This window comes from Zingiber officinale, chromosome 7A (genome assembly GCF_018446385.1).
Source record: "Zingiber officinale cultivar Zhangliang chromosome 7A, Zo_v1.1, whole genome shotgun sequence".
In the NCBI taxonomy this organism is placed as follows: domain Eukaryota; kingdom Viridiplantae; phylum Streptophyta; class Magnoliopsida; order Zingiberales; family Zingiberaceae; genus Zingiber; species Zingiber officinale.
Window position 1 is genome coordinate 21,113,483 of NC_055998.1, and position 25,753 is coordinate 21,139,235.

A 25,753-nucleotide genomic window follows, 5' to 3' on the forward strand; every position below is an offset into this window, starting at 1 on the left:
CAATAATACCCACTCCATTTCTTGCTTTACTCTTTCTAGTGTATCATAACTTGAAACCCGAGTTCTCTATCATCTTTGCCTTCTCGCCTATCAATTTTGTCTCTTGTACACACAAAATACTAATTTTTCTGTTAATCATCATATGTACTACCTCCATTAATTTACTAGTGATAGTTCCTATGTTCCATATTCCAAATCTTAGATTAATAGTTTTTCTATCATATTTGTTCTTATCTAACGGAAGATTAAAATTGATTTACATCTTTGACATTTATTGACTGACCAACTAGTTATATTTTTATTGAATACTTAAAATGTGATTGCAAATAATTATATTGATTGGAGATATTGAATATGCTCTCGACATAATAGTCATTATAAGGGATTAGAGATGTTCATATTATTGTAAATGATTTAATCTGGGTAAAGGCAAAATATTGATGTCTATGATTCATTTGATAGAGTAGCTAAGTTAATTGTAATAATTTTCTTTATAGTAATTGCTTAGTGTCTTTGTTGTCGTACGAATCATTTTTTCTAAAATATGAATTAAATGTTCTTATATAATTTTTGTGATTAGATGACTTTTATGAATTGACTTAGACGTGTGAGAGATGTTGGACGTGTACAGTAACTACACATGCACACGTTAAGAAGAGTTAAGAAGAAGAAAGGACGCCCTCTTCCATTCCTCTTCCTCCTGCCCATTCATCTTTCTCTCCTCTTCCTATATATGGGTCCAAGGCCATCAGAACAAGGGTATGCGAAGGAGAACATATCAAGAGAATCGTTCATTTGGGATTTGGTTTGATGAAAAAGTTCTTCGTGTGGTCTTCTCAAAGATGGCAAACTCTCTTCTCCGATTTCTTCTCCGAGATCACTAAGTTCTTAACGTTTACAGCTTTTGTTTTTGTGTATTTCAGGCTTTAGAACAGCTACAAGTCATCGGTAGTGGACCCTTGTGGTCTTCTCCTCCCTGAAAGACCTTCTAATGCCAAATAGATATTTCGCTCGTGAAGACAAAAACTCGTTTAACTTTTTTCACTCATGAGTACTTCAATCCACAGCTGTCCAATTAAAATTTCTCCATTAAATTCAGTGCTAACATACGTCCTAGCAAAGAATCTAACTATAGCACTCTCTTTCTAGCTCCACTACACCTTAACCTTTGCGCTATGCCCGTGGGAGCACGAAATGATTGTTTTTATTTAAATGTTTGATTGCGTTCTGAGAAATGAAATTGACAACTATATTTGAGAAGGAATATGAGTTATCAAAATTCATGATCTACTAACTATTTGCGTCGTCATTATCAAATTCATGATTTTCTAACTATTTGAGTTAGCAAAATATTAGCAAGGAAAGTCAACTTACTCGGTTCAGTTATCATGCGACTCATCTTACCTATCATAAGTTGCATAGTTACACCCATCAGGCCTGAGTTGATGAGCTGTCTGTAGTCACCTAATGCATTTGAACTTGTTAGCATACTCGATTCATTTGGCTGGCCGATTTGGAAAGCCAATCTTTCTTGCCAAACAATTTTCATAAGATCTCGTAACCCGACTTGTAGTGAACAAAAAGAATCCTCGATGTTTGGACCAACACAAGTGATCCCACAGTCGTTGAGGACAATACAATCAGATCCTTACAGAACAGAACAAAACAATTACTCGAGCACAATTAAGAAGTATCCGATTCCTAGCATACATACAAAAAGATACAAGTACTCGTAGAAAAGTACTAGTAATTCAGAGTTGAAGGCTGTTATTGTCCAGAGGTGGCTTTTGATTGTGGAGGCATACCATCGATCATGCTCAATTGCCTCCTAAGCTTTGCTATATGCGCCTGCACCTGTAACAGGGACAACATATCCTAAAGATTGCTTTTCCAATAAAAGAAATCAACAAACTTTTCATTTATACCGGAAGTTACCTCACTACATGTCAATAAACACACCTTATTTTCGACTTTAGGCAGTATGCAGAATAATACAAAAAGGTCTAGTAATTCACTAAGAATAGAGAATTTCACTAATGTAATATTGATAGAGGATATTATCAATACAAGCAAATGAATCAACTTAAACATACAAGATTACGGACGAATAGATGAAAGCATGAATCTCTGGCAAAAGTGTACCAAATCAACATATACTGTTGCATAGCATTGACACAAGAGTTAATCTTAGGAGACATTAGGATCATTGGAAATAAATTTTGTGTGAGAAAAAAGTTCGTTTACTATTGACAAAGTCATCAACTCATACTCTTGCTTAGCAAAACATGCAACAAACCGGAGTTTCTAAGAGAAATGTGTGGATAAATTACAAAAATTGATCTTCAATAAGAACCTCCTGTATTCAAATTTTCCAAATCATGGTAGGCCAATTAGCACACAACTTATGGCACTAAAAAATTTAATGTGGTCCTTAAATGATACATTATTTTTACAATCTAAAACTTGAATGTTTTGTCACAATAAGTTTGAGGTATGTAGCTATTTTATTTTGCCTTGGTATCATTAAACAATATAGTGAAAAGAAACGTCTTTTTAGATAGCATTTTGAGATGACTGCTTAGTTGTGAGAAACAAACCTATAATAAAATTAAAGGCAATAACCTATAAAATGCTAGAATGATGAATGCAGAGTGAATTATGCATAATTATCACCATAAAGGAGACTCAAATTGACCTGTTGTCGAGCAGCTGCAAGTTTTAACAGTTCATCTGCTTCTGAAAAGTTCATAAACCATTGACTGAGTGCATGATCCTTGGTGTCACCTCTTTTCTTTACATGAGTAATAGGAGCTAAAAAAGAAGCTGTTAAACCAAATGAAGACACGAAGAAGGTCAAATAACAAAAAGGACTATACCAGGACTTGGCAAATTCAAGCCAGAAGGTAGCCTTGGAACAATTGCAGCCGGATGATTTTGGACCCGGGCAAAAAAAGATTTTGTAGGCTCATAAAAAACTATTTCATCATATGATTCTGCAACAACAGGTTTTTTAGTAGATTGGGGCCCACTTTCCTCCTCAGGAAACAATTTTAGCTGATGGTATCTGTAAATAACTATGACATGTCAATGAGTTAGCTGGTGAGGTTAGTCAAACAAAAACAATGAACTAAAATTGTCTGGATGGGCTTACAGTTCAAGTTGTTTGTCACATACATCACTGTGGAAAAAGAGTTTAATTGCTATTTCAAATTCACCCCATCCAGATTCAGAAAGTTCAAAAGGTGGTGAATCTACAACCCGTGTCGGGTTGTTGAAACTAGGGTGCAATTGAAAGACAGCACGCTTTATTATTACACTCAGATCCTCATTTGTAGCGCTTCGGACATAGACAGTCCATTTGTGTGAATTGTACCTCCAAAATGCAACAAGATTAACTTGCCATGAGGCTCACGAGAAATGAAGTTTCCTGACAATAAACAGAAGCAATCCAATGACTGAAAAACAGAAATGACTTACTCGCTTGCCTTTTTACCGAGCCAAAATGCCATTGTTCCATAAACAACTGGAAAGCTAATTTCAACATCTTTGAGTTTTTTGGTCTGAGATTGAAAAAAAAAAGACAATCAAATCAATATCAAAATATTTTTTTTTATCATCATAGTAAGATTACTAGCATGGTAGATGTTTGAAGAGTAACCAAGGCACAGTCATAAAAAAAGTTATTCTTTCCCTTTATAAGTATTCTTAAAATGGCTTTGATTTAATCAGATGTGCAAATTTACAAGTCGACTGAACAATTAATTTAAAGGGTGAAATTGAAGCATCTTTCCCCACCTATGCAAATCACACATGAATCACATATGAGACATTGTTAGTGCTAGTATCACATCATGCAAGGAAATTCTGTTAATTACTATTTTCATAAAATAGTTGATAGTAAAGAAGAAAATAGAAAGAGCAAAAGAACTATTGGATACACTACAATTCTGAAAGATTGTTAGAATACTACACACCCAAATGGGCACGGCATTGCAAATAATAATGAGTCCTTCTGGCAGCATACTTTCAGATTTTAATCCTAATTCTGGTGGTTATTTACCACTTGATCAGTAAAACTAATATATGTTGCAAGATGCATGACATGGGACCCCACTGCAAGACCCCTTAGACTGCGGTGTCAAATAGCAGCCAGCAATAACACCTACTGCTGGACAACAAAGTTGAGTACAAGAAAGCATTGCAAAAGAAAATTTTTACCATTCATTTGTAAGGTGCACAAATTGCTAGCAAAGTTTAATGTTCGTATCTACAATAATGTATGCAGTGCATCAGCAATATGCTATAAATGATACGAACATCTTAAACAATATGGAGTTGTTGCGTTGTCACTTAGCTATAAATTACCAAACTTAACCAATCTTCATATTACTTTTAGTGATAATACTAATGCATTAACCTTCATGATATAAAAACAAATATGTTTAACAGAGCAAATGGGCAAGAGAAAATCTTAATTCAACTACAAAAGTCAGATTAGAAGTTGCTGCGAATGTTGTTACCATTCGAAATGTAGCACACAAAGAACTAGATACCTACGAAAATAAAATACATGAGATCCAAAACCGAAGGAACAGCACAATAAGAGACTCAAAAAGATCTCCCCAAGAGGATTCGTCGAGCAAATTATAGAACAAGAAACCTCGAGAATTCGTCAATCATACGGATGAAAAGCACCACCAACCTCGTCCACTTGTTGTGCACCACGAGATTCCATCATCTACACCTGGGATTCAACAGTCGCCTCCAAATTAAAATCTACAATCGCGACCAGCTTCTTCCTCCGGATCGGCGCCCCAAGTCCGGTCGTCTCCTGGTCTCGCCGGCGTCTATGCCAAGCAAAAGGAGCTCGCGTAGATGCCAAGGCAAGCAGTGGCGTGGAGAAACCAAGGGTTTGGAATTGAATCGGAAACAAAGTGGTGGGCTGGGCTTTGATTAATGGGCTCGAACACTAAAAAGCGTCCTCATAATTATCTACTCGTTGCGTCGGTCTAATGATAACGTCGGACCGCTTTGGTTCAACTTTTGAACGAACAAAGTTAAAACTCGATGGTGACAAGAACACCTCTCCTCCGATCGCATCCACGTCATCATCATCATCTCCGTCCACCGTCAAACTTAAGAAAGATATCCAGCGGAGCGGCGCGAACCTACTTCCGCACGCCCATCTGTTACCCGTTGCCTTACCTACCTAGATGAGCACTTCTTTGTTCTTTCTCTCCATCTATGCTCGGGTTCTTTCTCTCCATCTATGCTCGGGGCCTACCTGCAGTTGAATGAAAAGGCCAGTAGTTTTTTGGGTGGTTTATTCTAATAAAGCTCCTTCCTGGTTTGTGCTTCTGCTAGCCCTTCTCCTCACTCATCGAATCCACGCCTATAACTCTTCTTCACGAGAGAAGGCGGATAGAGGTCGGAACAGAGATGGCAGGGTACCGGGCGGAGGATGAGTACGACTACTTGTTTAAGTTGGTGCTGATCGGAGACTCCGGAGTTGGAAAGTCCAACCTCCTCTCCCGCTTCACCCGGAACGAGTTCAACCTCGAGTCCAAGTCCACGATCGGGGTTGAGTTCGCCACCCGTAGCATCTCCGTCGACGGGAAGGTCCTCAAGGCTCAGATTTGGGACACTGCCGGCCAAGAGAGGTTTTTGTTCTGTTATCCCTAATCAACTTGACTTGTTTGATGATATGATGCTTTGTTTGTGCAAGGTGGTTGATCAGGTCATTAGGGATTGATGTCGTGGGATTTTCAAATCGTGTGAAGGATCCCATGGCCGTCTTGTTTTTAGGCTCAAATTTATTAGCTGAATTTGGAAGTTGATTGGCCTGTATAGATTAGTTGTGTTGAAGATAGAGTTCAATGGACAGGTACGTAGGGATAAACATAGCTTGACATGGAAGAAATGATCTTTGTTTGTAAAAAATCAAGATTTCCACCCAGTTTACAGTTGTTCCTCATCCCAAACCATTCTTGAATTTGCAAATTAAATTAATTAGAGAAGGTACATGGAAGGGAACACGGCTTTGGTTTCTGTGGCCTGTTTGGAATTTATTTTCATGTCCAGTTGGCTAGTTCTGAAATAAGCATGTGCAACCATCATAGCAAGAGCAGACAAACACGCTGAGTCACAGTACTTATAGTTTGCTATTTTGACCTAGGTCAAGAGTAAATGATCATCTTCATGTTACTGTAATATGTTGGATTTCATACAGTTCTGCAAACATGGTTATTTGTTTAGGACCATTTGTCCTCATGTGGTGTTTTAGAGTTGGACGTGGGGAGCATGTTGACATGGTGTTTGGAGGTAGAATCTGGATCTTGACCGACACATGTGATGTAGACCCACCAGAGAGAGAAAGGGGGCAGTTCATGTAGTCTAATTAATAATCATAGGTTCATAACCTCCTAGTTCATTCCATAAGATGTCATAGGTGAATTATACAAAAATCGTGTATTAAATATAAAAAAAATCCATTAAACTCACTAAACATTATAAAGATTTCCTAGTAGTCCTAATAAATAATCTAATTTGCTATTTTTCTAGTTCCTACTTCACCAAGGTATCATTTGTCAGCCAAGGGCATATTTTGTGCAAAAATGTAGGACTAGTTTGCCCATATGATCGATTGAGTTCATTTTAGTGGATATGTCCATGTTATTTAGGCTCCTGCCTGTACAAGTTGATATGTTTGGATTACAGATTTGTTTTCCTTCAGTTGCATGATTAGTTTTTGAAAAGGAATACTATGTGATGCCGTGATGAAAGGGGGCCCCACCAGTGGGTCAAAGTAGAAGAAAAGCAGCGGATGTGGAGGGCAGAATCAGCGCAGTCAAAGACCTCGGCCCAGGAAATAGATCAATTGAGCCGAGTGGCGCGTCGTCCGTCTCGCCAAGTGTGACCACTTGGTTAGCCCAAACCGTGTCCGAACGGCCGATCTTGGAAAGTCCGCGATTAAGGCTGATAGCCAAGCAATAACTCCCTCGGACCGCTACCCTCGAGCAAGAGGCATGTCTGGCCGGACAAAGAACAATCCTCCGATAACAATATAGCCAAACGAAAAGTGGGACAATAGTTCATGGCATTACGCCGAGTTGCGGCCGGTCGGCCGCGTGTGGACCTACTAACTATCTCATCATATCCTTTTGGGAGTTGTGCCATTGACAGCAGAGCTTGCTCAGCCAAATCGTACTTTAGAAGCTTTTCACATTAGAAAGTTATATGGCTGCTTAAGGAATGGTGTTAGAGATACCTTTGACTTGTTTTTTTCTAAGACGCCTAGAAAAACATGCCTACACTTTGAGATACGTGTACAAACCCTATAGTGACATTATAAAAGGAGATTCTTATCTACAGGCAAAGGTATGGGCAACTTCGTTTTCTATACGCTCTTGCTACAGTTCTCCATTTTTCTACTAATCGGAAACTGACTTGAGCGTTGGAGGGTCATCGTCGGGAATCTCTTCCCGACTTGGCACTAACAATTTTGCATTGCATGTTTACGTGGACTCTTCACTTCGTCAACTTTCAAGCCACATCTCTAGTTTGTCATCATCTCCGTTTTCGGACAAGATCACATTTAACGCATTCTGTGGGAAGTTTTACTTGAATGCGAAGCGTGAAGATGGAGGACACTGGACGACTTACTACGATAACACTAACTCAAGAAGACTTGGAGTTGCTGATACAAGCCTGAGCGGCGAAGATGATGGAGTAGCAGCAAACAGCAGTCGACCGCCGAGCAGATGACCCCGCCATGTTAGGAACGGGTCAGCACGCTGAACCCAAAGCTCAAGCGGAAGATCAAGCTGGTTGGAAGCAAGGCAATAGGCAGATTGGCGTCTCCCGAGACGCGCCCATCCCTTACCACTGCGCGTTGTTCCGCACGCCGTTAGAAGAGCAGGGTCGAACATCCAACTCCTCATCAGATGATGCGCCCATCCAGGATGAGCGAAAAGGTAAAGCACCTTGGCTCGATACCTCTCCTAAGCAGATTAACCAACAGTTTTTCAGGAGATCCTCAATGACCAGTTATCGAGCCATTATAGGTCTGTAACAATCGGGAAATACACGGAGGCAACCGACTCCGAAGATCACCTCATCAAATTTGATAATGTGGCAACGCTCCACCAGTACATTAATAGAGTTAAGTGTCGTGTATTCCTCACTACGCTCTCCATATCAGCGCAGAAGTGATTCAAGAGGTTGCCAATCGGATCCATCCGAAGCTTCAAAGATTTTCGATCAGCATTTTTACAACACTTTGCAAGCAGTCGACGCCATTAGAAGACAAATGTCAACTTATTTGCAATTAAACAAGGGCCCAAGGAAGCACTACTAGCCTATATCAAAAGGTTTAACCAAGTGGCCATGGAAGTTCCATCAGCCACACCGGAGATCTTGGTAAGCTTTTTCTCCCAATGACTTGTAGAGAGCGAGTTCTTTTGGTCACTCATTCGGAGGCCTCCTAGAGACTTCGATCACCTGCTTGAGTGGGCGACCGAGGACATCAATGTCAAAGAAGTCCAGGCGGCTTGGAGGAAGGAAGTGATGCCCGAGCCAACCGCTTCCTCAGAGTGCAGATCGGCCCATACGCATCAACCATTAAGGGGGCTCGAGTGGGAGCAGAGCAGCAACTCCAAGAGCCTCGGGCTCATGCGGTCCAACATATGGAGGCTGAGCGGGGGAACCCCACCGAGCCCCGGCCGTGAACCCCACTTTTCTACTCCTATCATCGGACAACCACGCACAACACCAAGATTGCTACAGTTATAAGTCGAAGCCCCGCCGACCGACTTCATCGAGATTCTGCCACCAATCCTCCCTTGCCTAATAGACACCATCACCAACGAGCGGGAGGGCGGCGTGAAGAGAGGAGGTCGGCAACGGAAGAGCACCGACAGACGCATCAGTATAGAAACTATCAAAGGTATGCCCGAGCGTCTGTCGAGCGGAAGCGTCCGTCGGCATAGGAGGAAGAAAATCAAAGCAACATCGCTCGGGATGACATTGGAATGATTGCAGAACTAATAGGCAACCACTCCAACCGGGCTTGGAAATCGCATGCCCGACAGTTAGAAATAGTCATCAGATGCATCAAATCAGCGACAGAATGACCAGACATCAGTTTCGGTCCTCAAGATTTGGAGAGAGTGGACGTCTCGCATAACGACACCCTGATTATCAAAGCGGTAATCACTAATTACAATATTCAATCTACTTTTGTAGAGACAGACAGTTCAGTGAATATCATTTTCAAGAAAGCTTTTGATCAACTACAAATTGACCGGAACGAGCTGCAGCCTATGACGACTCCCTTATACGAGTTCACGGGCAATAAAGTATTTGTTGGTGCAACATCCCTCAGGTCAAGGTTGACCTGGGTGACCAAGCTGAGTCTTGGTTTGAGTTTAGATGTTTGACAATAAGAAATTGATTGAAGAAGAGTCAAGTAGGTCAAGGTTGACTGACATTGGACAAAGTCCAAATAAGTCAAGGGTGACGGGAAGCCACCAAGGAAAACCCAGTGAGTGAAGCTAGTGAAAGTCCGGTGAGGAAGCCGTGAAAGCCCCAGTGAGTGAAGCTAAAGTATGAAAACCCTTGATGAGCGGTTAGTGAAAGTCCCGTAAGTGAAGCCGTGAAAGCCCAGTGAGGTGAAGCTAGCGCGGATGGAAAACCCTGAGTGAGCTAGGTGAAAGTCCCAGTGAGTGAAGCCGTGCAGGAAAATCCAGATGGATCAAGGACGATCGGACATCCGGTGTTGAAGTCGAGTCAAAGGGATTGACCGGACATCCGATGGAAGTCCAAGTAGGTCGAGGAGTGACCGATACTGCATGAATAAAGTCAAGGTCAAAGGATCGACCGACACTTGGTGGGAAGTCCTAGCAGTCAAAGGAGTGACCGGATGCTAGGTACGATGTACCAACAGTCAAGGTCGACCGGATGTGCGAGAGGCTCGAACTCGTTTCGGGCAAAACAGTGTCGGATCGATCGCGATCGATTCAGAGTCGGATCGATCGGATCGATCCGTGCTTCTGCGGTCAGAGCTCGGATCGATCCGTGGATCGATCCAGATGTTCCAATCGATCGATCGATCGGGACGCGCCGCTTGATAGCGCCGGATCGATCCGGATCGATCCGGATGTTTTTCCGAGCACGGCGCTCGATCGATCCGGATCGATCCAAAGCCTCCCGATCGATCGGGAATATTCGAATCGATCGGGATCCGACGCGTCGGTAAAGCCGCAGCGCTCATTTCTTCGCATCTCTTCTCCGATTCACCCCAGATTTCTCGCCTCCACACGACTCACAAGCTCAGATCGCCAGTTCTTGAAGGATCTTGGAAGTTTTCCAAGTCAAGAGGCGGATCAAAGCCAAGAAGAGAAGCTAGGGTTAGGGTTTATACTCATTGTAAGCTTGTATTTCTTGTATCCTTTCCCTCTCTTCTTGTGTTGAGTCTTGTAGGGCTTCTCCGCCCTTGGTAGTTACCATAAAGGAGAGTTTTATTTAGTGGAGGGTGTGTGTGTTGGTGTGGATCCTTGGATTAGTCACCTCTTGTGAGGTGGATACCAAGTAAACCAACCGTGTTAGCGTTGTGTGATTGTTTCTGTATTTTCCGCTGCACATCTTTAAAGGAACAAGCAACGCCGAGCAACGAGCGAACGCGACGAGCTATTCACCCCCCCCTCTAGCTACTTTTGGTCCTAACAGTATTATCGATCGGCCTGGCTAGGCTTACCATATCCCTCGGAGAGGAGCTGCTCAAAAGGACGAGGACGATGAACTTCATCGTGGTGGTGGACGCCTCGTCCGCCTATAATGTTATTTTCAGTTGACCGGCGTTGAACGAGTTCCATGCGGTCGTGTCCATGTTCTACCAGAAGAGTAAGTTCCATGTGGATAGCTTGGTCGGAGAAATCAAGGGGGACTAGCTGGTGGCTCGGCGGTGCTACGTCAATATGGTAAAAGCAGAGTCACGGGCCACGCGAAAGACCCCACGACTCGAGGTAAATGCAATTTTGGAAGAGCCTCTCCCACCCTGGTCTATGACGAGAAAGAAGAAGTTCAGGTGCACCCTAGCCGGCCGGAAGCTGTGACTTTCATCACGACCCACTTGGGTGCGGAACAAAAGGAGAAGCTCGTTGCCTAAGGCAGAATCACGATGTGTTCGCATGGGCAACGCATGAGCTCCCGTGCATCTCACCAACCGTCGCCCAACATAAGCTGCATGTCCGGCCGGACGCAAGGCTGGTGAAACAAAAGAAAAGAGACTTCAACTCGGAGCAAAATCAAATAATTCGAGCGGAAGTAGAAAAGATGTTAGAGGCCGACCACATACGTGAAGTGCAATTTCCGAGCTGGCTAGTTAATATGGTGCTAGTCTCCAAGCCAGGCAATAAATGGCGGGTCTGCATTGACTTTCGAAACGAACAAGGTCTGCCTGAAGGACTAGTACCCGTTGCCGCGCATTGATCAGATGGCGGACTTCATGGGTTGAAATGTCGTTCCGTGCCGCTCGGCACGGACGGTTTTTACCGTTCCGCCGAGCGGTCGAAATTGGCACAGGAGGCGTCTCCGTCTCGGTGGTGCCGGAGGAGACATGGGACGCCTTCGGCGGCGTCCCGCGACGCCTTCGACACCGAAGGCGTTGCACGCGACACTTTCTGTGGCGCTGAAAGTGTCCGACGACCTTATTGGCATCGCCGGACGCTTCTAGCAACCCTTCCGGCATCGCTGGACACCCCTCGCGAGGATCGTGGGCGATGATCATGGGCGTTGGGTGATCTCGCGGACGTGAGGTTTTTTCTTTTTTAATAATTAATTATTTTATTTAATTCATTTAAACAATTCTTAAGGAGGATGTGTGATATTTCACAGAGGCTTTAATAAACTCTAATTAAATTATCCTAATAAAATATATAAAAAATATATTTAAAATTAAAATAAATTTAATAAATTTTATTAATTAATATTTTGAAAAAATAAATGTCTTAAATTTCATTTAAAAATTTAAAAAGTATAATAATTCTTATTTATATTCTAATATATTATTTTATTATTTTAAATTTCATTTATATTTTTTAAAAAATTCTAAAAAAATGTAAAATATTCTAAATGTTAAAAATTCTAATAAATTATATTTATATTCTGATTTTTTTTATTATTTTAAATTTTTTTACTTAATAATTTTTTACTATTAAAAAATATATTTTTTAATTAATAATTAATTAAATAAACAGTTAATTTATATAATAATAATAATAATAATTATTATATAGTTTCATTTTAATTTGAATTATTGATATATTAATTTTATTTAAATAAAACTATTTTTAATTATTTTTTTAACAATATTAAATTATTCAATAATTGAGAACTTATAATAAATCAATATACAACTTATTTTTATTTAACCATAAACATATTTATTTTATAATTACTATATATAAATAAAAAAAATACTGCAACTGTATCGGCACAGCACGATACGATATCGAAACCGTATCGTTCCGGTCTGAGATCAAAACCTTGGCACGGGTCGAAATTTTAAACCTTGGTGGACTTGACGACAAGCTGCAAGCTGATCTGCATGTTAGATGCGTACCAAGGCTACCACCAGGTCCCGCTCGCCGGAGAAGATCAGGAGAAGGTCAGTTTTATCACGATCGATGGGATATTCTGTTACAATGTGATGTCGTTCGGATTGAAGAACGTGGGAGCCATCTACCAGAAGCTGATGAATAAAATGTTCCAAGGGTAGATTGTACGTCAACGACATTCTTATAAAATCCCTCCAAACCTCTTATCTCTGTGTAGATATCAAGGAGACCTGCTGTACGCTGAGCAGGTATAGAATCAAGCTTAATCCAACAAGTGGTTGTTCGGGGCAAAGGGCAAACGTTTCCTCGGTTACATCGTGACCGAGCGAGGGATCAAGACAAATCCAAGTAAAGTGAAAGCGCTCCAAGACATGTCCCTTCCCTGCAACCTTAAGGAGGTCCAGCGACTGACTGGGCAAATCACAACATTGTCAAGGTTCATCTCCAAATCATTCGATCGGAGCCACCCGTTCTTTAAAGTTCTGTGCCGAACTATAAAATTTCAATGGGACGCCGAGTGCGATAAAGCGCTGGAGGAGCTCAAGAGTTATTTAACCTTCTTACCTATATTGGCAAAGCTCATAGCAAGCCGCGCTGGATGTACTTGTTGTCCACAGAGTGAGTGGTTGGCTCAGTGTTGGTGCGATAAAACGATACTGAACAATAATTGGTGTATTTTTTAAGTTATATATTGAAAGATGTCGAATGTCGTTACACCTGTCTCGAGAAACTGGCGTACTGGTTGATCCTTGCCTCTCGGAGGTTATGCTCGTAGTTTTTGAAGCATCCAATAATTATGTTGGCTAACAACACCCTAGGGCGGGCCTTTCTCAACCCTGAAGCATGCAGCCAGCTCATCAAGTGGACCATGGCGTTGAGCGAATTTGATATACAGTACCAGCCCAGATCAGCGATCAAGGCGCAAGACTTAGCCGATTTTGTGATGGGAGGTATAAAATGCCGAACCAAAGGCAATTTGGAAAATCTATGCAGACGGATCGTCCACTAAGGCAGCGGTGTGGGCGTACTTCTGATATCACCACGTGAAGATCAAGTGCATCTGTCCGTTCAACTGGACTATTAAGCCACGAACAACGAGGCAAAGTACGAAGAGTTGATCGCTGGGCTGCAAGCGGCTCAACACGTAGGAGCATAGTTTGCAAAATCGCGATCCGGATCGTAGGATCGTACGATTCTACGATCCGGAAACCCAAAATCGATCCAGGATCGTGCAGAATCGAGTTTTGCAGTAGAATCGCAGCAGGATCGGTAGGATCGGTAGGATCGGAACAGAATCGGTAGGATCGGAGCAGAATCGGTAGAAGCTTTGAGAGGTCATAACTTTTGACTCGGATTGAACCATGGGGCCTATAATATATCAAATCAAAGCTCGTTCAGAGATCTTTAATAAATTTCAAAGTTTATCCTTAACCACCCTATTTCAAAGCCAAAAAATATCATTTAAATCCTTTTCAGATGTCTAGGAGATTTTATCTTTTTTTTATTATCTTTTTTTCATCTTATTAGGGGTTTAAATTATTTAAACATATGTTTAACTATTTTTGAGTTAGTTTTTTATCAATAATATTCTGTCATTTATTTTCCTCAAAATAATGAGTTTTTGGATGCCTATTATCTAGTATTGTGTGACATCAACCAGTCTTTAGAAGATTATTTCCGGCGTTCATATTTGAATCAAAGGATTCAATAGCTTCTATTATATACGTTAGGTGGTCTGTAAATTGAATTATCCTATAAACTAAGGAAATATTTATTACATTGAATGTGTTATTATTATTGTATTAATAGAAATTTTATATTTTTATCATTTTATGATATGAAAATATAAATATTATTACTATAAGAGAATAATAGTTGAATTATAAATTAATTTAAATTTGTACATGTAGTAATATAATTTGAGGTGTTAGTGTAAATGATTGCATATATATACAAAATTAGTTATTTATTTATATGTAAATGAGATTTTTAGGTATTTTTTCTAATTATTAATCATGTATAATAAGATTTTAAGGGTTTTTGGTAGGATCGTACGATTCTACGATCCGATCCTGACCGATCCGATCCTGACCCTAAATCGATCCTGCGTAGGATCGCGATTCTACAAACTATGCGTAGGAGTTACTCGAATCCTTATCGACTCGGACTCTCAGTTGACAGCACAGCAACTGTCGGGGACTTTTGAAATAAGCAATGCAAGGCTAAGGTTATATATTGAGGCATTCAAAAAGTTGAAGGTCGGATTTCAAGAAGTAATTATCCAAAAAAAATCCCTCGAATGGAGAATCAGTATGCAGACGAACTAGCAAAATTAGCAAGTTCCTTAACCCCTGTAATGTTGGATAGGCCAATTGGTGGCAAAAGACGAATATGCTTGCCCCCAACGCCCCCACCAACCCGCCCCAGGGCCAACACGGGGGAGGTAAATCACGGACAACTACTAGCCTTTGGAATAATGATTAGCACATAAGGGAGGCGTTTGTTGGGACCCTTGGAGGTCGGCTAGAGGGGGTGAATAACCCCTGCACAAATAAAAACAAAAATACCTTTCTCAGACAACTAACTTAATTAAAAAACACTTGCATAAGAAATAATTAAGAAACTAAAAGACAGAGACTCAGCGGATTTACTTGGTTACAACCGGAGAGGTTGTTAATCCAAGGAAGTAGAACGCACTAATATCTCCTTCAGGCGGAGAAGCCTCTTTACAGCGATGATCGCACAAAAGATGAAGCTAAACGAAAACTAGAAGCGTACAAGTGTTGTTTCTCAAGATACTTGTTGTTCTTAGCTTCTTGGACTAAGGCTAGATTTATAACCTTAGTCGGGGCGCTTGGAAGAGTTCCAGACGCCTGGAGGGGGATAAAATTTTATCCCCTTCGCAACGGATTGCGGTCAAACGTGATTCGGATAAAACTCCGTTCCGAGCGCTCGGACCAAGAAAGTCAACCACGTTGACTTTTCCAATTCGGACCTTCCGCTCCGGTTTCGCTTGCTTCAGTTCGGGTCTTCCACTCCGGCTCTGCTCGTTTGGGTGATTTCGGTCATCTGGAATAGGGCTCACCCGAACCCAACTTCCGGCCTACTCCTTGAGCAAACTTCCGCTCCGGCTTCTCAACTCTCGGAAACGCCGCGCGCCTCCTCATCCGCCTGCGTACTCTTCTGCAGCACCTAGCCCCTCAAACGCACCGAGCTCGTCGACTCTCTCCCGTGTTGCTCTTCTCGCTAACTGCGCCTTTTGCTCGACATCCTATGTTTCTAAGTTCTTGGACACTTAGACACAGGATTAAACACAACAGTACCTAACTTAACTTGTTTGATCACATCAAAACAACTTTGGGGTACCAACAACATTTACCTTGATTTTGCCGATATTCAAACCCCAGACTTTATAGTGGCAACATTTCATCCGCTAGCTATTAGACCGTCCTGAGGGGACTGGATAGGCTAATCAAAAAAAAAAAATGATAATCCCAGTTAACCTCATTGACTATCTCTGGGGGTGACCGGTCCGGTCCCACGAAAGTTTCCTACCGGCCACCAGGGTAAATCGGGAAGCGCACGCGGTGGCCAGTCCAGAAGCCCAGCATCCTTTGATTACGCCCCCCATTTAGAGGAAAATTTCCTACAAATACACCGTAGCTGGGGTTCGAACCGTGGGTGCCTGGGAGACAACCTGGATGTCCTACTGCGGCACCATGGCCCCGGGGACAAATGATAATCCCAGTTAGCCTCATTGACTATTCCTGAGGGTGACCGGCCCGACCCCACGGAAGTTTTCCACCGGTCACCAGAGTAAATCGAGAAGCGCATGCGACAGCCAACCCAGATGCTCAACATCCTTTGATTGCGCTCCCCATTTGGAGGAAAATTTTTGCAAATACGCCGTAGCTGGGGATCGAACCGCGGGTGCCTGGGTGACAACCTGGATGTCCTCCCGCGGCACCATGCCCCGGGGACAGATAGGCCAATCAAGCAGGTACTGTTGGTGGCTTATATCGAGAGGCCGACTGAAGGAGAGACCTCGAGTGGCTTATATCGAGAGGCCGACTGAAGGAGAGACCTCGAGTGACTTGAGGATACCTTTGATCAAGTTCCTCCAGTCGGGCAATACACTAGTCGATCGAGAGCAAGCTTAGGTAATCAAGAAAAGGGTCAAACTAATTGGAGACCAAGATCCTTCTCGAGGCCACTGCTAAGTCGGAGCGGAAGACATCCAATATATCTTACAAGAATTTCATCAAGCTCTTGCGGTAGTCATCCGGACGATCGTTCATTGGTAAGAAAAATCTTTCTAGCTGGTTACTTTTGGCTTACCTTAGAAGCGGATGTCGCCCGAACAGTGTCCACCTGCCTCTCTTACTAGAAATATCCGAACATACCGCACCGACCGACGGAAAAACTGAAGGCATCCATAGTGTCATGTCCGTTCGACCAGTAAGGCATGGACATTGTAGGACCTTTCTCACCGGTTAGAGAAGATTTCACCTTGTGGCGGTGGATTATTTTTCCAAATGGGTAGAAGTCGAACCGCTCGCCAAAATAACCGAGCAGATGGTTATCAAATTTCTGTGGCAAAATATCATATGTCGGTTCAGCGTCTCTCATAAGTTAGTCTCTGATAATGGAAGACAGTTTTAAGGACAAAGGCTCAAAAAGTGATGTGCAGCTATGATATTACACAAGTCTTCACTTCAGTGGCTTATCCCCAAAGTAATGGTCAGGCGGAAGTCGCCAACAGAGAAATTCTCAAAGGACTCGGGGCCCAGCTCGACCACATGAGAGGAAGTTGAGTGGATGAGCTGTCGAGCATACTATGGTTTTATTGCACTACTTCATACCACTCCTCTGGAAGCCATCGACATTACTCCATTCCACATGGTGTACGGAGAAGCAGTGGTCCCAGTCGAGATTGACATAGAACCTGATCGACAACAGCTATACGATGAGGATAATTCCGATCAACGAGTTATAGAGCTAGATCTAATAGATGAAGTCAGAGATAAAGTTGTCGCCCGGCTGATGGCGTAACGGCAGATGATGAAGCAAAACTACAACAGACGAGTTATTCCCATATCGTTCTAGGTCGGCGACTTAGTCTGGAAAAGAGGGAAGTCGGTCGGTGACGTGATCAAACTGGAGGTGCCATAGGGAGGACCTTGCACAGTGATGTAGAAGCTCAACTCAAGATTATACTATATGCAAGACGAGACTGAAGGAAGCTCGACTGACTATGAAGCGCGAACCATCTGCAGCCCTATCGGGCAGGATAGTAACCGTGTAGTAAAACTGATATAAATTGTAAAACCGTTTATTCTATGAATGCAGGAAGGTTTAAAACCAAGATTCGCTAAGTGTCAAAGACTCACGAGCCACTCGGTCGTGTTATAAGCGAGCATTCACTCGCGCCAAAGTGTCAAAGACTCTTGACCCGAACGAGCGAGTTATAAGTAAGCATGCTCACGCGCATCAAAACTAATAGCCACGGGTTTCAGATCGGGCATGGAAAGACTCACGAGCCATTCAGTTGTGTTGTAAGTATGCTTGCACTCGCACTAAAGTGTCAAAGATTCGACCCAATCGGGCGAGTTATAAGCGAGCATGCTCTCGCGTCTCAAAACTAATAGCCACGAGTTTCAGACCGGGCGCGTCAAAGACTCACGAGCCGTTCGGCCATGTTATAAGCAAGCATACGCTCGCACCAAAATGTCAAAGACTCTCGACCCGATTGGGCGAGTTATAAGCGAGCATGCTCTTGCGCTTCAAAACTAATAGCCACGGGTTTCAGGCTGGGTCTGCCAAAGACTCACAAGCCGCTCAGCCGTGTTATAAGCGAACATTCACTCGCGCCAAAGTGGCAAAGACTTTCAGCCGATCGGGCGAGTTATAAGCGAGCATGCTCTCGCGCCTCAAAATTAATAGCCATGGGTTTCAGACTGAGCATGTCATAGACTTACAAGCCGCTCAGTCGTGTTATAAGCGAGCATGCACTCGCGCCAAAGTTTCAAAGGCTCTTGACCCGATCGGGCGAGTTATAAGCGAGTGTGCTCTCACGCCTCAAGATTAGTAGTCATGGGGTTTAAACCAAGCGTGTTAAAGACTCACGAGCTGTTTGGTCATGTTATAAGCGAACGTAGCACTCGTGCTAAGTGCCGAATACTCACGAGCCATTCGGTCGTGTTATAAATGAGTGAAGCTCTCACGATCATGCTAAAAACAAGCTCGGCCCACATTCTACCTGTTGCGTGAATAAATATAAAAGGCAAGGCTCCTACACTAAGGATGGGTTAGAAAATTACAAGATGGTAGAACGGAGAAATATAAAGTGCCGAACGGGCAAGTTTTCATTGATACTTATAAATTTTTACAAAAAGTAGATAGAGTGTGCAAAAAGTTGATAAGAAGGTGGAAAAGGAAGTTAGGCCAGATAATCAAGCACATCGTCCGAAAGTTACACGGTGATCTTCTCTCTCTTTATAATTTTGCTAGGCAAATTGGGTGAGAGGTAGTCACTGTCCTTCAGCTGGCGAAGAGTGTCGTCGATGCCGTAGTCGAAAAGGCAGAGAGTCCAGTCGGTTAACATTTTGTTGAAACCGTCATAGCGGAGATAGTTTACTTTGAAAGATTCCAACCGACCGGGTTCCTCCTCTTGATACCTATTGAAAGCTATCTGTGATGCCCCCAACTCAGCTTTTAGAGTTGCAAGCTCGGCATCTTTCTCCTCGAGCTAGAGCTTGCTTGCCGCCTGCTCGACCGTTCGGCTAGCCTGCTCGGCCTTTAATGCAGCTTACGCCTCTTTAAAGACTCAAGTCTCTTTGTTTTTGATGTCGAGATCTTCGATGGTTTGGAGTTTTCGAGAATTGGCAGAGTTTGTCTTTGACTCAAAGTTATGAGCCAGCTTTGTTAACCGGTAGAGTTGGAGGCCTTGCTCGTGATTTCTTATTCTTCTCTATAGCGAGCGCCTGTTCAGAACACAGCAACTGCTCGGAACTCCGGTCCAAGCCTCTCTTTAGTCGGGCCACCTCCTCAGTTAGTTGTCCAAGGCAAGCCCGGGAGGTTTCTGATTGACGGGATGGGGCTCGCAGTTGTTGGTTCTCATGCTCCAAAAACGTTAGCCGTTGGCAGATGGCCAAACGCTCTACCCAGAACTACAAGATCGAAAAGCTAATTAGTGCCGATCGAGGAACACGGAGAAAAGACTTAATTAAAATTTACTCCTGAATTTCTGAGTAAAGCTGTCGGCTAACTCCTCGGGCGGAAGGGTCGTTGCCCTGGCATCTGCCCATGTTTGGGCAAAGGATGGTTATTTGGTGTCGAGGGGAGCGTGGCTTGGCACCGTCCAGCTAGGCAAGCGAAGGACGACCTTGATGCTTCGTCGGCCGCTCGAGGTTGACGGCTCTAAGTGGTCGGACCCTTGGACTTGGACATACGGGAGGAGCGAATTATGGACACCTGGCCTGTCGTGTTGACAGGCGGTGGCGACAAGTAGGCGACCGGTGATGCACATGTCGTCCCAGCCAGCAATGCGGACAACGAAGGTGTCCGATCGGAGAATGGAGGGGTAGGTAAGGCAGCCTCCCTCTTAGGGACTGTCAAAAATAAAGTTTCACCCTGCTTGGACGAGTGACTAGAAGGAACAGAGGGCTGGATAGTCGAAGTAGCCGAGCGGGAAGAAGCCTCCGCCCAGTGCCTCTTACAGTGTTGGATTGGCAGCTCACCTGAAGTGATCGACTCCGAAGGCACCGCAATTAGTGCCATAGATTGTCGCTCGGGGGCTAGCTTGCCAGTTGTGGCCGCGGCGTCACTAGCCGCCACCTGGCTTCCGCCTGCTTCGTCGGTCGGCTCTTTCGAGTGTATTTGGTATTTTTTACCGACCAGACTCGCGACTGCTTGAAGGTAGTCTGACCGGCCCCGATATCGGCCGACTGGAGGAGACTTCGCCAACCCTATCTGTCAATCGGTCGAGAATTCAAGCCGAATGGGGAGACAGACGTAGAAAGAATGCTCCCTCTCGTGCTTATTTGAGGAATGCATTTTATCGAAGTAGACAGCGCCCACTCAAGCTTGAAATAGAAAGGTGTCCGACTCAGACAGTTTAGGATAGTAGAAATAGTGAAATACACGGGGTACCAAAAGGATGCCGTGTAAGCGGAACAATATGACTACCCCACACAGCTAAAAGAGTTGGGTATTAATTGATGCAAAGAAATATGAAAATATTTATAAACTTCGGAGAAAAAAATGGTGAATGGGAAAGCGTAGGCCGGCTGGAAACTCATCCTTAAAAAAGGGCAAAAAATCATCGAGAGGTATATGAGGACGGTCGTAGGCTTATGGGATGGCAATCTTATAACCCTCGGGGAAACGATATGTCAGCAGCATCTGGTCAACCTCGTCGCCGTTAAACTTAGATTCGGTGGAGGTGTACCAGAGCCCGTGGACGGCCGGGGGAGGACGAAGGGATTCAGCCATAAAGCAAAGATAGAGAAGGAAAACAAGGATTCAATGAGAAGAAAGGGCTTACTGTAAAAGAAATCGCCGACAAAGGCTAGGGTCGAAGAGAAGAAGATGACGGTGAACGCGAAGAAGACGATAGGGTCAAAAGAAAAGGCTGGGGGCTAAAAAAACCTAGAGATCAACCGTCTGATCGAGGGCTTTCGAAAATGAGGATTCATTGTGACCGTTGAATTCAAAAGACATCCCTCACATCAAGCTCAAACAACCGTCTGTCACATCACACAAGCGGCGGCATGCAGAGGCGACACGTGGCATTTTGTTACATGTGACATTAATGATGATGCAGAAAGCATGATTACAGGGTATGACCAAGCGTACTTGGCATTAATGGGTGACGATTTGAACGACTCTTGAGAAATTATGGTGACATCAGCAACAATTAAAAGACGTTACAGTCAAAGCAAAAATCAGCAACAAGTTTGAAAATTGGCTAAGTGTTGTGCACAATAGAGCCGAACGGTGGTTATAAAACCGTTTGAGGTCGTCATCAGGAGCCGAATGACAGCTATAAAACCATTTGAGGTCGTCATCAGCAGTCGAACGACAGTTATAAAACCGTTGGTGGTTGTCATTAACAACCGAACAGTGACTATAAAAACCATGAGTCAAAGAACTTCAACAGCCGAACGGTGGCCATAAACCTTAGAACACAGGTTCAAGAAGAAAAGAGCTCCTGAATATATTAATCGTCCAGTCGAACTTATAACCTTCTTCGACTAGACTTGAGGGGAAGACTTGTGATGTGGTAATGAAAGGGGTCCCACCAATGGATCAAAGTAGAAGAAAAGCACGTGAAGGTCAGAGTCAGAGTAGGCCCAATCAGCGCGTCGTCCGTTCAACCAGGCGTGACCACTCGGTCGGCCCAAACCGTGTCCGAACGACCGCTCTTAGAAAGTTCGCGATTAAGGCTAATAGCCAAGCAGTAACTCCCTCAGACCGCTATCCCCAGGCAGGAGGCATGTCTGGTCTGACAAAGAGCATCCTTCCGACAACAATACAATCAAACAGAAAGCGGGACAATAGTTCATGCAATTACGCCTCGACGGGGATTATCCAGCTGAGCAATGGTCGGTCGGCCACATGTGGACCTACTAATTATCTTATCATATCCTTTTGGAAGTTTGTGTCGCTGACGACAAAGCATGCCCAGCAGGCAAATCGTACTTTTTGGGAGTTTGTGCCGCTGACAGCAGAGCATGCCCAACAAGCAAATTGTACTTTAGAAGCTTCTAGCATTAGAAAGTTGCATGACTGCTTTTTGACTTGTTTTTTCCTAAGATGCCTAAGGAAACGTGCCTACACTTTGAGATACGTGCACGAATCCTACAGTTTCCATCTACCAACGAAGGTATGCGCAACTTCGTTTTCTACACGTTCTTGTTACAGTTCTTCATTTTTCTACTCATTGAAAACTGACTATAGAGTCACAGCGCCATCGTCGGGAACCTCTTCCCGACCCAGCACTAACGACTTTGTATTGTAAGTTTGCGTGGAGTCTTCACTTCGTCAACTTTCTGGTCATATCTCCAGTTTGTCATCATCTCCATTTTCGGACAGGATCACTATGCTTATGATGATGTCATGCCAAATTGTCATTCATAATATTTATACTGTCTAATATTGCAAAATATCCTTAGCTACAATGAAGTGCTTCTTGTAGGTATTATTAGTTAGACAAGAAAAGTATTTAGAAGCCTTGGTATAGGAGATTTGTATAAAAGGTGCAGCTTCAGTCTTTTAACTCCAAAAAAATTCAAGAAAAGAAATACTTTGTGAGCATTGTATTGGCTTCTTTTGATTCTAAGTTGTTATAATAGAAATGAGCGTTCCGAATTCCTATTTTGCAGTCAGCCTTTATGTGTGTGCTTAGTATTCTCGAAAGTAGCTCTTCTGAATATGATAGGGTACGTTCTTTTAGAAATACTGAATTGCGTGAGGATCAAATTCCGAAGCTTACTAGAAGCAATGTCATTAAGTTCTTTTCTTGTCTCAATAACTTTCTGATCTATAGAATCAAACCATAGTTGGCAATGAGCATTAAGTAGATGGCTCAGTGAGCAGATAAAGATGGAGGGATAAAGAAGAAGGTAAGAACAAAAAAAGAGAAGGCATTTTGGGAGAAAGACATGGTTATAAACTAAAGAGAGAAACATAGGTGACATGGGAAGCAAGGATAGGGTATCGATTAACTTTTTATTCATGAAGCTTGTGTTTCTAGTTTTTTCAAGGATGGTACTTTTGATGTTCTGTTTTCACAAGATTCCTTTAGGTAAACATCTTGTCTTTGAACACCATGCTGTTCCATTTCCTCCAAAATAGCTTTCGGAACTGCAACCAGCCAACTCTAGTAAGTGTCATTGCTTTGTTTTGACCAGATTGCAAAAGACTAAGAATTGTAGTTTTATATCCACTGAAATTAGAGACAAATTTCTATACTGTCTCTGACTCTTATTCACAACCAAATTGAAGAGATAATTTGTCATGCGTCCTTGATTGATTCTTTAAAGGAGCATCTGGTCTCCTAGGTATACCTCTTTATTGTCATTGTATGTTACTTGGATTAGGTACATGTAGTCGGAATTAGTGTGGATCAAAATATCCAATGTGGCTGAATCTAAAAGTTTTTACTCGTGATCTATAGGAGATTTTGTGCATCGACTCAAAATATTAGTGTTAGTGTCCAACACGGGCAATATAGTTCTTACTTCATGCTTTCATGATACAATGATTGTTAGATAGTTGAAATCCTTGAGGTGGCTTTTTTATCCGGTTCATGTCAGGGACTAATGTTTGTCAAAACTTGTAGATAATGGTAAAACTAAGTCATAATTTCACCATCTGAGGTGAAAAATTATCACGTTATTATCAAGGTCAAGCTTTCCATGCTATCATTTAATACTTCATTGAAGTGTCTTTATTTTTGGTACAAAACAATGCTCAAGGTCAAATCAGATACTATTAAGCTGAGTAAGAAGGGAAGGGATACAAGTTCCCTTTTACATTGATCTGGAGAAATTTCCTAGGTCAGACCCTATGCTAGTGATGTTTACATTGGTCCTTTTTTGGTAATTGATGGTCATTTGAATGGATACGATTGACACCCCTCTCAAGTTCAATCACCTTTGTCTATCAGGTTTGATTTCTGAATATAACAGTTATTCACATTGTTAACCAATGAGTATGATCTGTGAAAATGAAATCATGAAATTGAGTAGTTGGCATGTGCATTTCTTACTAAGAGCATATGAATGAGACTGTCTCAATCTGATCAATGAATGCAGGTATCGTGCAATTACAAGTGCTTACTATCGAGGAGCAGTTGGCGCATTGCTTGTGTACGATGTCACTAGACGCGCTACATTTGAGAACGTTTCACGTTGGTTGAAGGAGCTAAGAGACCATACAGATCCTAACATAGTCGTCATGCTGATCGGGAACAAGTCAGACCTCCGCCACCTTGTTGCTGTTCCTACCGAAGACGGAAAGGCCTACGCGGAGAGTGAATCTTTATATTTCATGGAAACATCTGCACTAGAAGCAAAGAATGTCAACACCGCATTCGAAGAGGTCTTGGCTCATATTTATCATATTGTAAGCAAGAGAGCAGTTGAGGCAGGCGATGATGCAGCGGCATCATCTATACCAAGTAAAGGCGAGAGAATAAACGTGACGGATGATGCTTCTGCTCTGAAGAAACTTGGGTGTTGTTCAAGTTAGATAGTTAATGTTGTTGCCTATCGCCTGTCTATCAGTGATACTTGTTTTGATTCTCTGCTATGATTTAGTGATTAACATTACTAGATTGAACCTGTCTAGATTGAGATTTTGTTAACTTAATACTTGCTACTGAAAATTCACGACTGTATTTCAATTCACATCCCAACTCCATAAAGAGCAGGAGGCGAGTAATTTGTCCAAATGTTGTTCTCGCCACTGAATCCAACCAAACTCCATTCCCCAAAGTACCGTGCCATTCTCTTATTTCACCGCCCAGACTCCGGAGTTTGATATCTGGATTATCAATAAAAATAATAAAAAGCACCGAAGCAGTAAACAACCCTTCAAACATGCAAAAAGAAAAACATAGATTTTATTATTCCACCAGCTTATCTTTATGTTTGCTTTTGGAGTCCCAGTGTCTGAACCCAAATAGTTATTCAAATCTCAGCACAGATTGAAAAACAACACTTTACCTTTGTAACTAAGTAAATTATGATGAAATTTAATGAACAGAATTATAATATTGCTACCATAACAAGTAGCAATCACACGATCATGAGGTATTATCATCATGAAATCTGAAATTCGAATTTCGAAAAAGTCGAGGAAAATCTTTCCCTTATGTGCTAGTCATTATTCCAAAGACTAATAGCCGTCCATGATTTATCTCCTCCGTGTTTATCCTGGGACAGGTTGACGGAGACGCTAGACATGAATATATTCGTCTTTTTGCCACCATTTTTTTTCACTAGATTCCTAGAAAAAATGCCCACCAGCAACCATCATAAAAGCTTTTGGCAACTTGGTTTGGAAGGCAGAGCAAATAAATGAATGCAGCATCAAGTAGGAACTCGCGAACAGTATGACCTAATTAACTCCTT

At 42.6% G+C, this 25,753-nt stretch overlaps 2 protein-coding genes across 2 annotated transcripts; one reads left to right on the forward strand and one right to left on the reverse strand.

Annotated features, from left to right (window-relative positions):
• Positions 1 to 1,577: 1,577 nt before the first annotated feature.
• On the reverse strand, positions 1,578 to 4,915 carry LOC122001132 (transcription initiation factor TFIID subunit 14b-like). Its single transcript, XM_042555725.1, has 6 exons — positions 4,703 to 4,915; positions 3,478 to 3,560; positions 3,152 to 3,373; positions 2,877 to 3,064; positions 2,696 to 2,811; positions 1,578 to 1,854 (listed from the first exon to the last, which is right to left on the reverse strand). The coding sequence occupies exons 1-6, from the start codon at positions 4,736 to 4,738 to the stop codon at positions 1,768 to 1,770; spliced, it is 732 nt and encodes a 243-aa protein (XP_042411659.1). The 5' UTR covers positions 4,739 to 4,915; the 3' UTR covers positions 1,578 to 1,767.
• A 418-nt stretch (positions 4,916 to 5,333) lies between these two features.
• LOC122001133 (ras-related protein Rab11D-like) lies at positions 5,334 to 25,027 on the forward strand. Its single transcript, XM_042555726.1, has 2 exons — positions 5,334 to 5,660; positions 24,434 to 25,027. Exons 1-2 carry the CDS (start codon positions 5,440 to 5,442, stop codon positions 24,867 to 24,869), a joined length of 657 nt encoding a protein of 218 aa, XP_042411660.1. The 5' UTR covers positions 5,334 to 5,439; the 3' UTR covers positions 24,870 to 25,027.
• Positions 25,028 to 25,753: the final 726 nt, after the last annotated feature.

Coding starts and splice junctions, on each gene's coding strand:
- LOC122001133 (XM_042555726.1), top strand. CDS start 5,440: ATGGCAGGGTACCGGGCGGAGGATGAGTACGACTACTTGTTTAAGTTG. Junction 5,661..24,433: donor GACACTGCCGGCCAAGAGAG/GTTTTTGTTCTG, acceptor CAATGAATGCAG/GTATCGTGCAATTACAAGTG.
- LOC122001132 (XM_042555725.1), bottom strand. CDS start 4,738: ATGATGGAATCTCGTGGTGCACAACAAGTGGACGAG. Junction 3,374..3,477: donor CTCGGTAAAAAGGCAAGCGA/GTAAGTCATTTC, acceptor TGCATTTTGGAG/GTACAATTCACACAAATGGA. Junction 2,812..2,876: donor CTTGAATTTGCCAAGTCCTG/GTATAGTCCTTT, acceptor CTTCTTTTTTAG/CTCCTATTACTCATGTAAAG.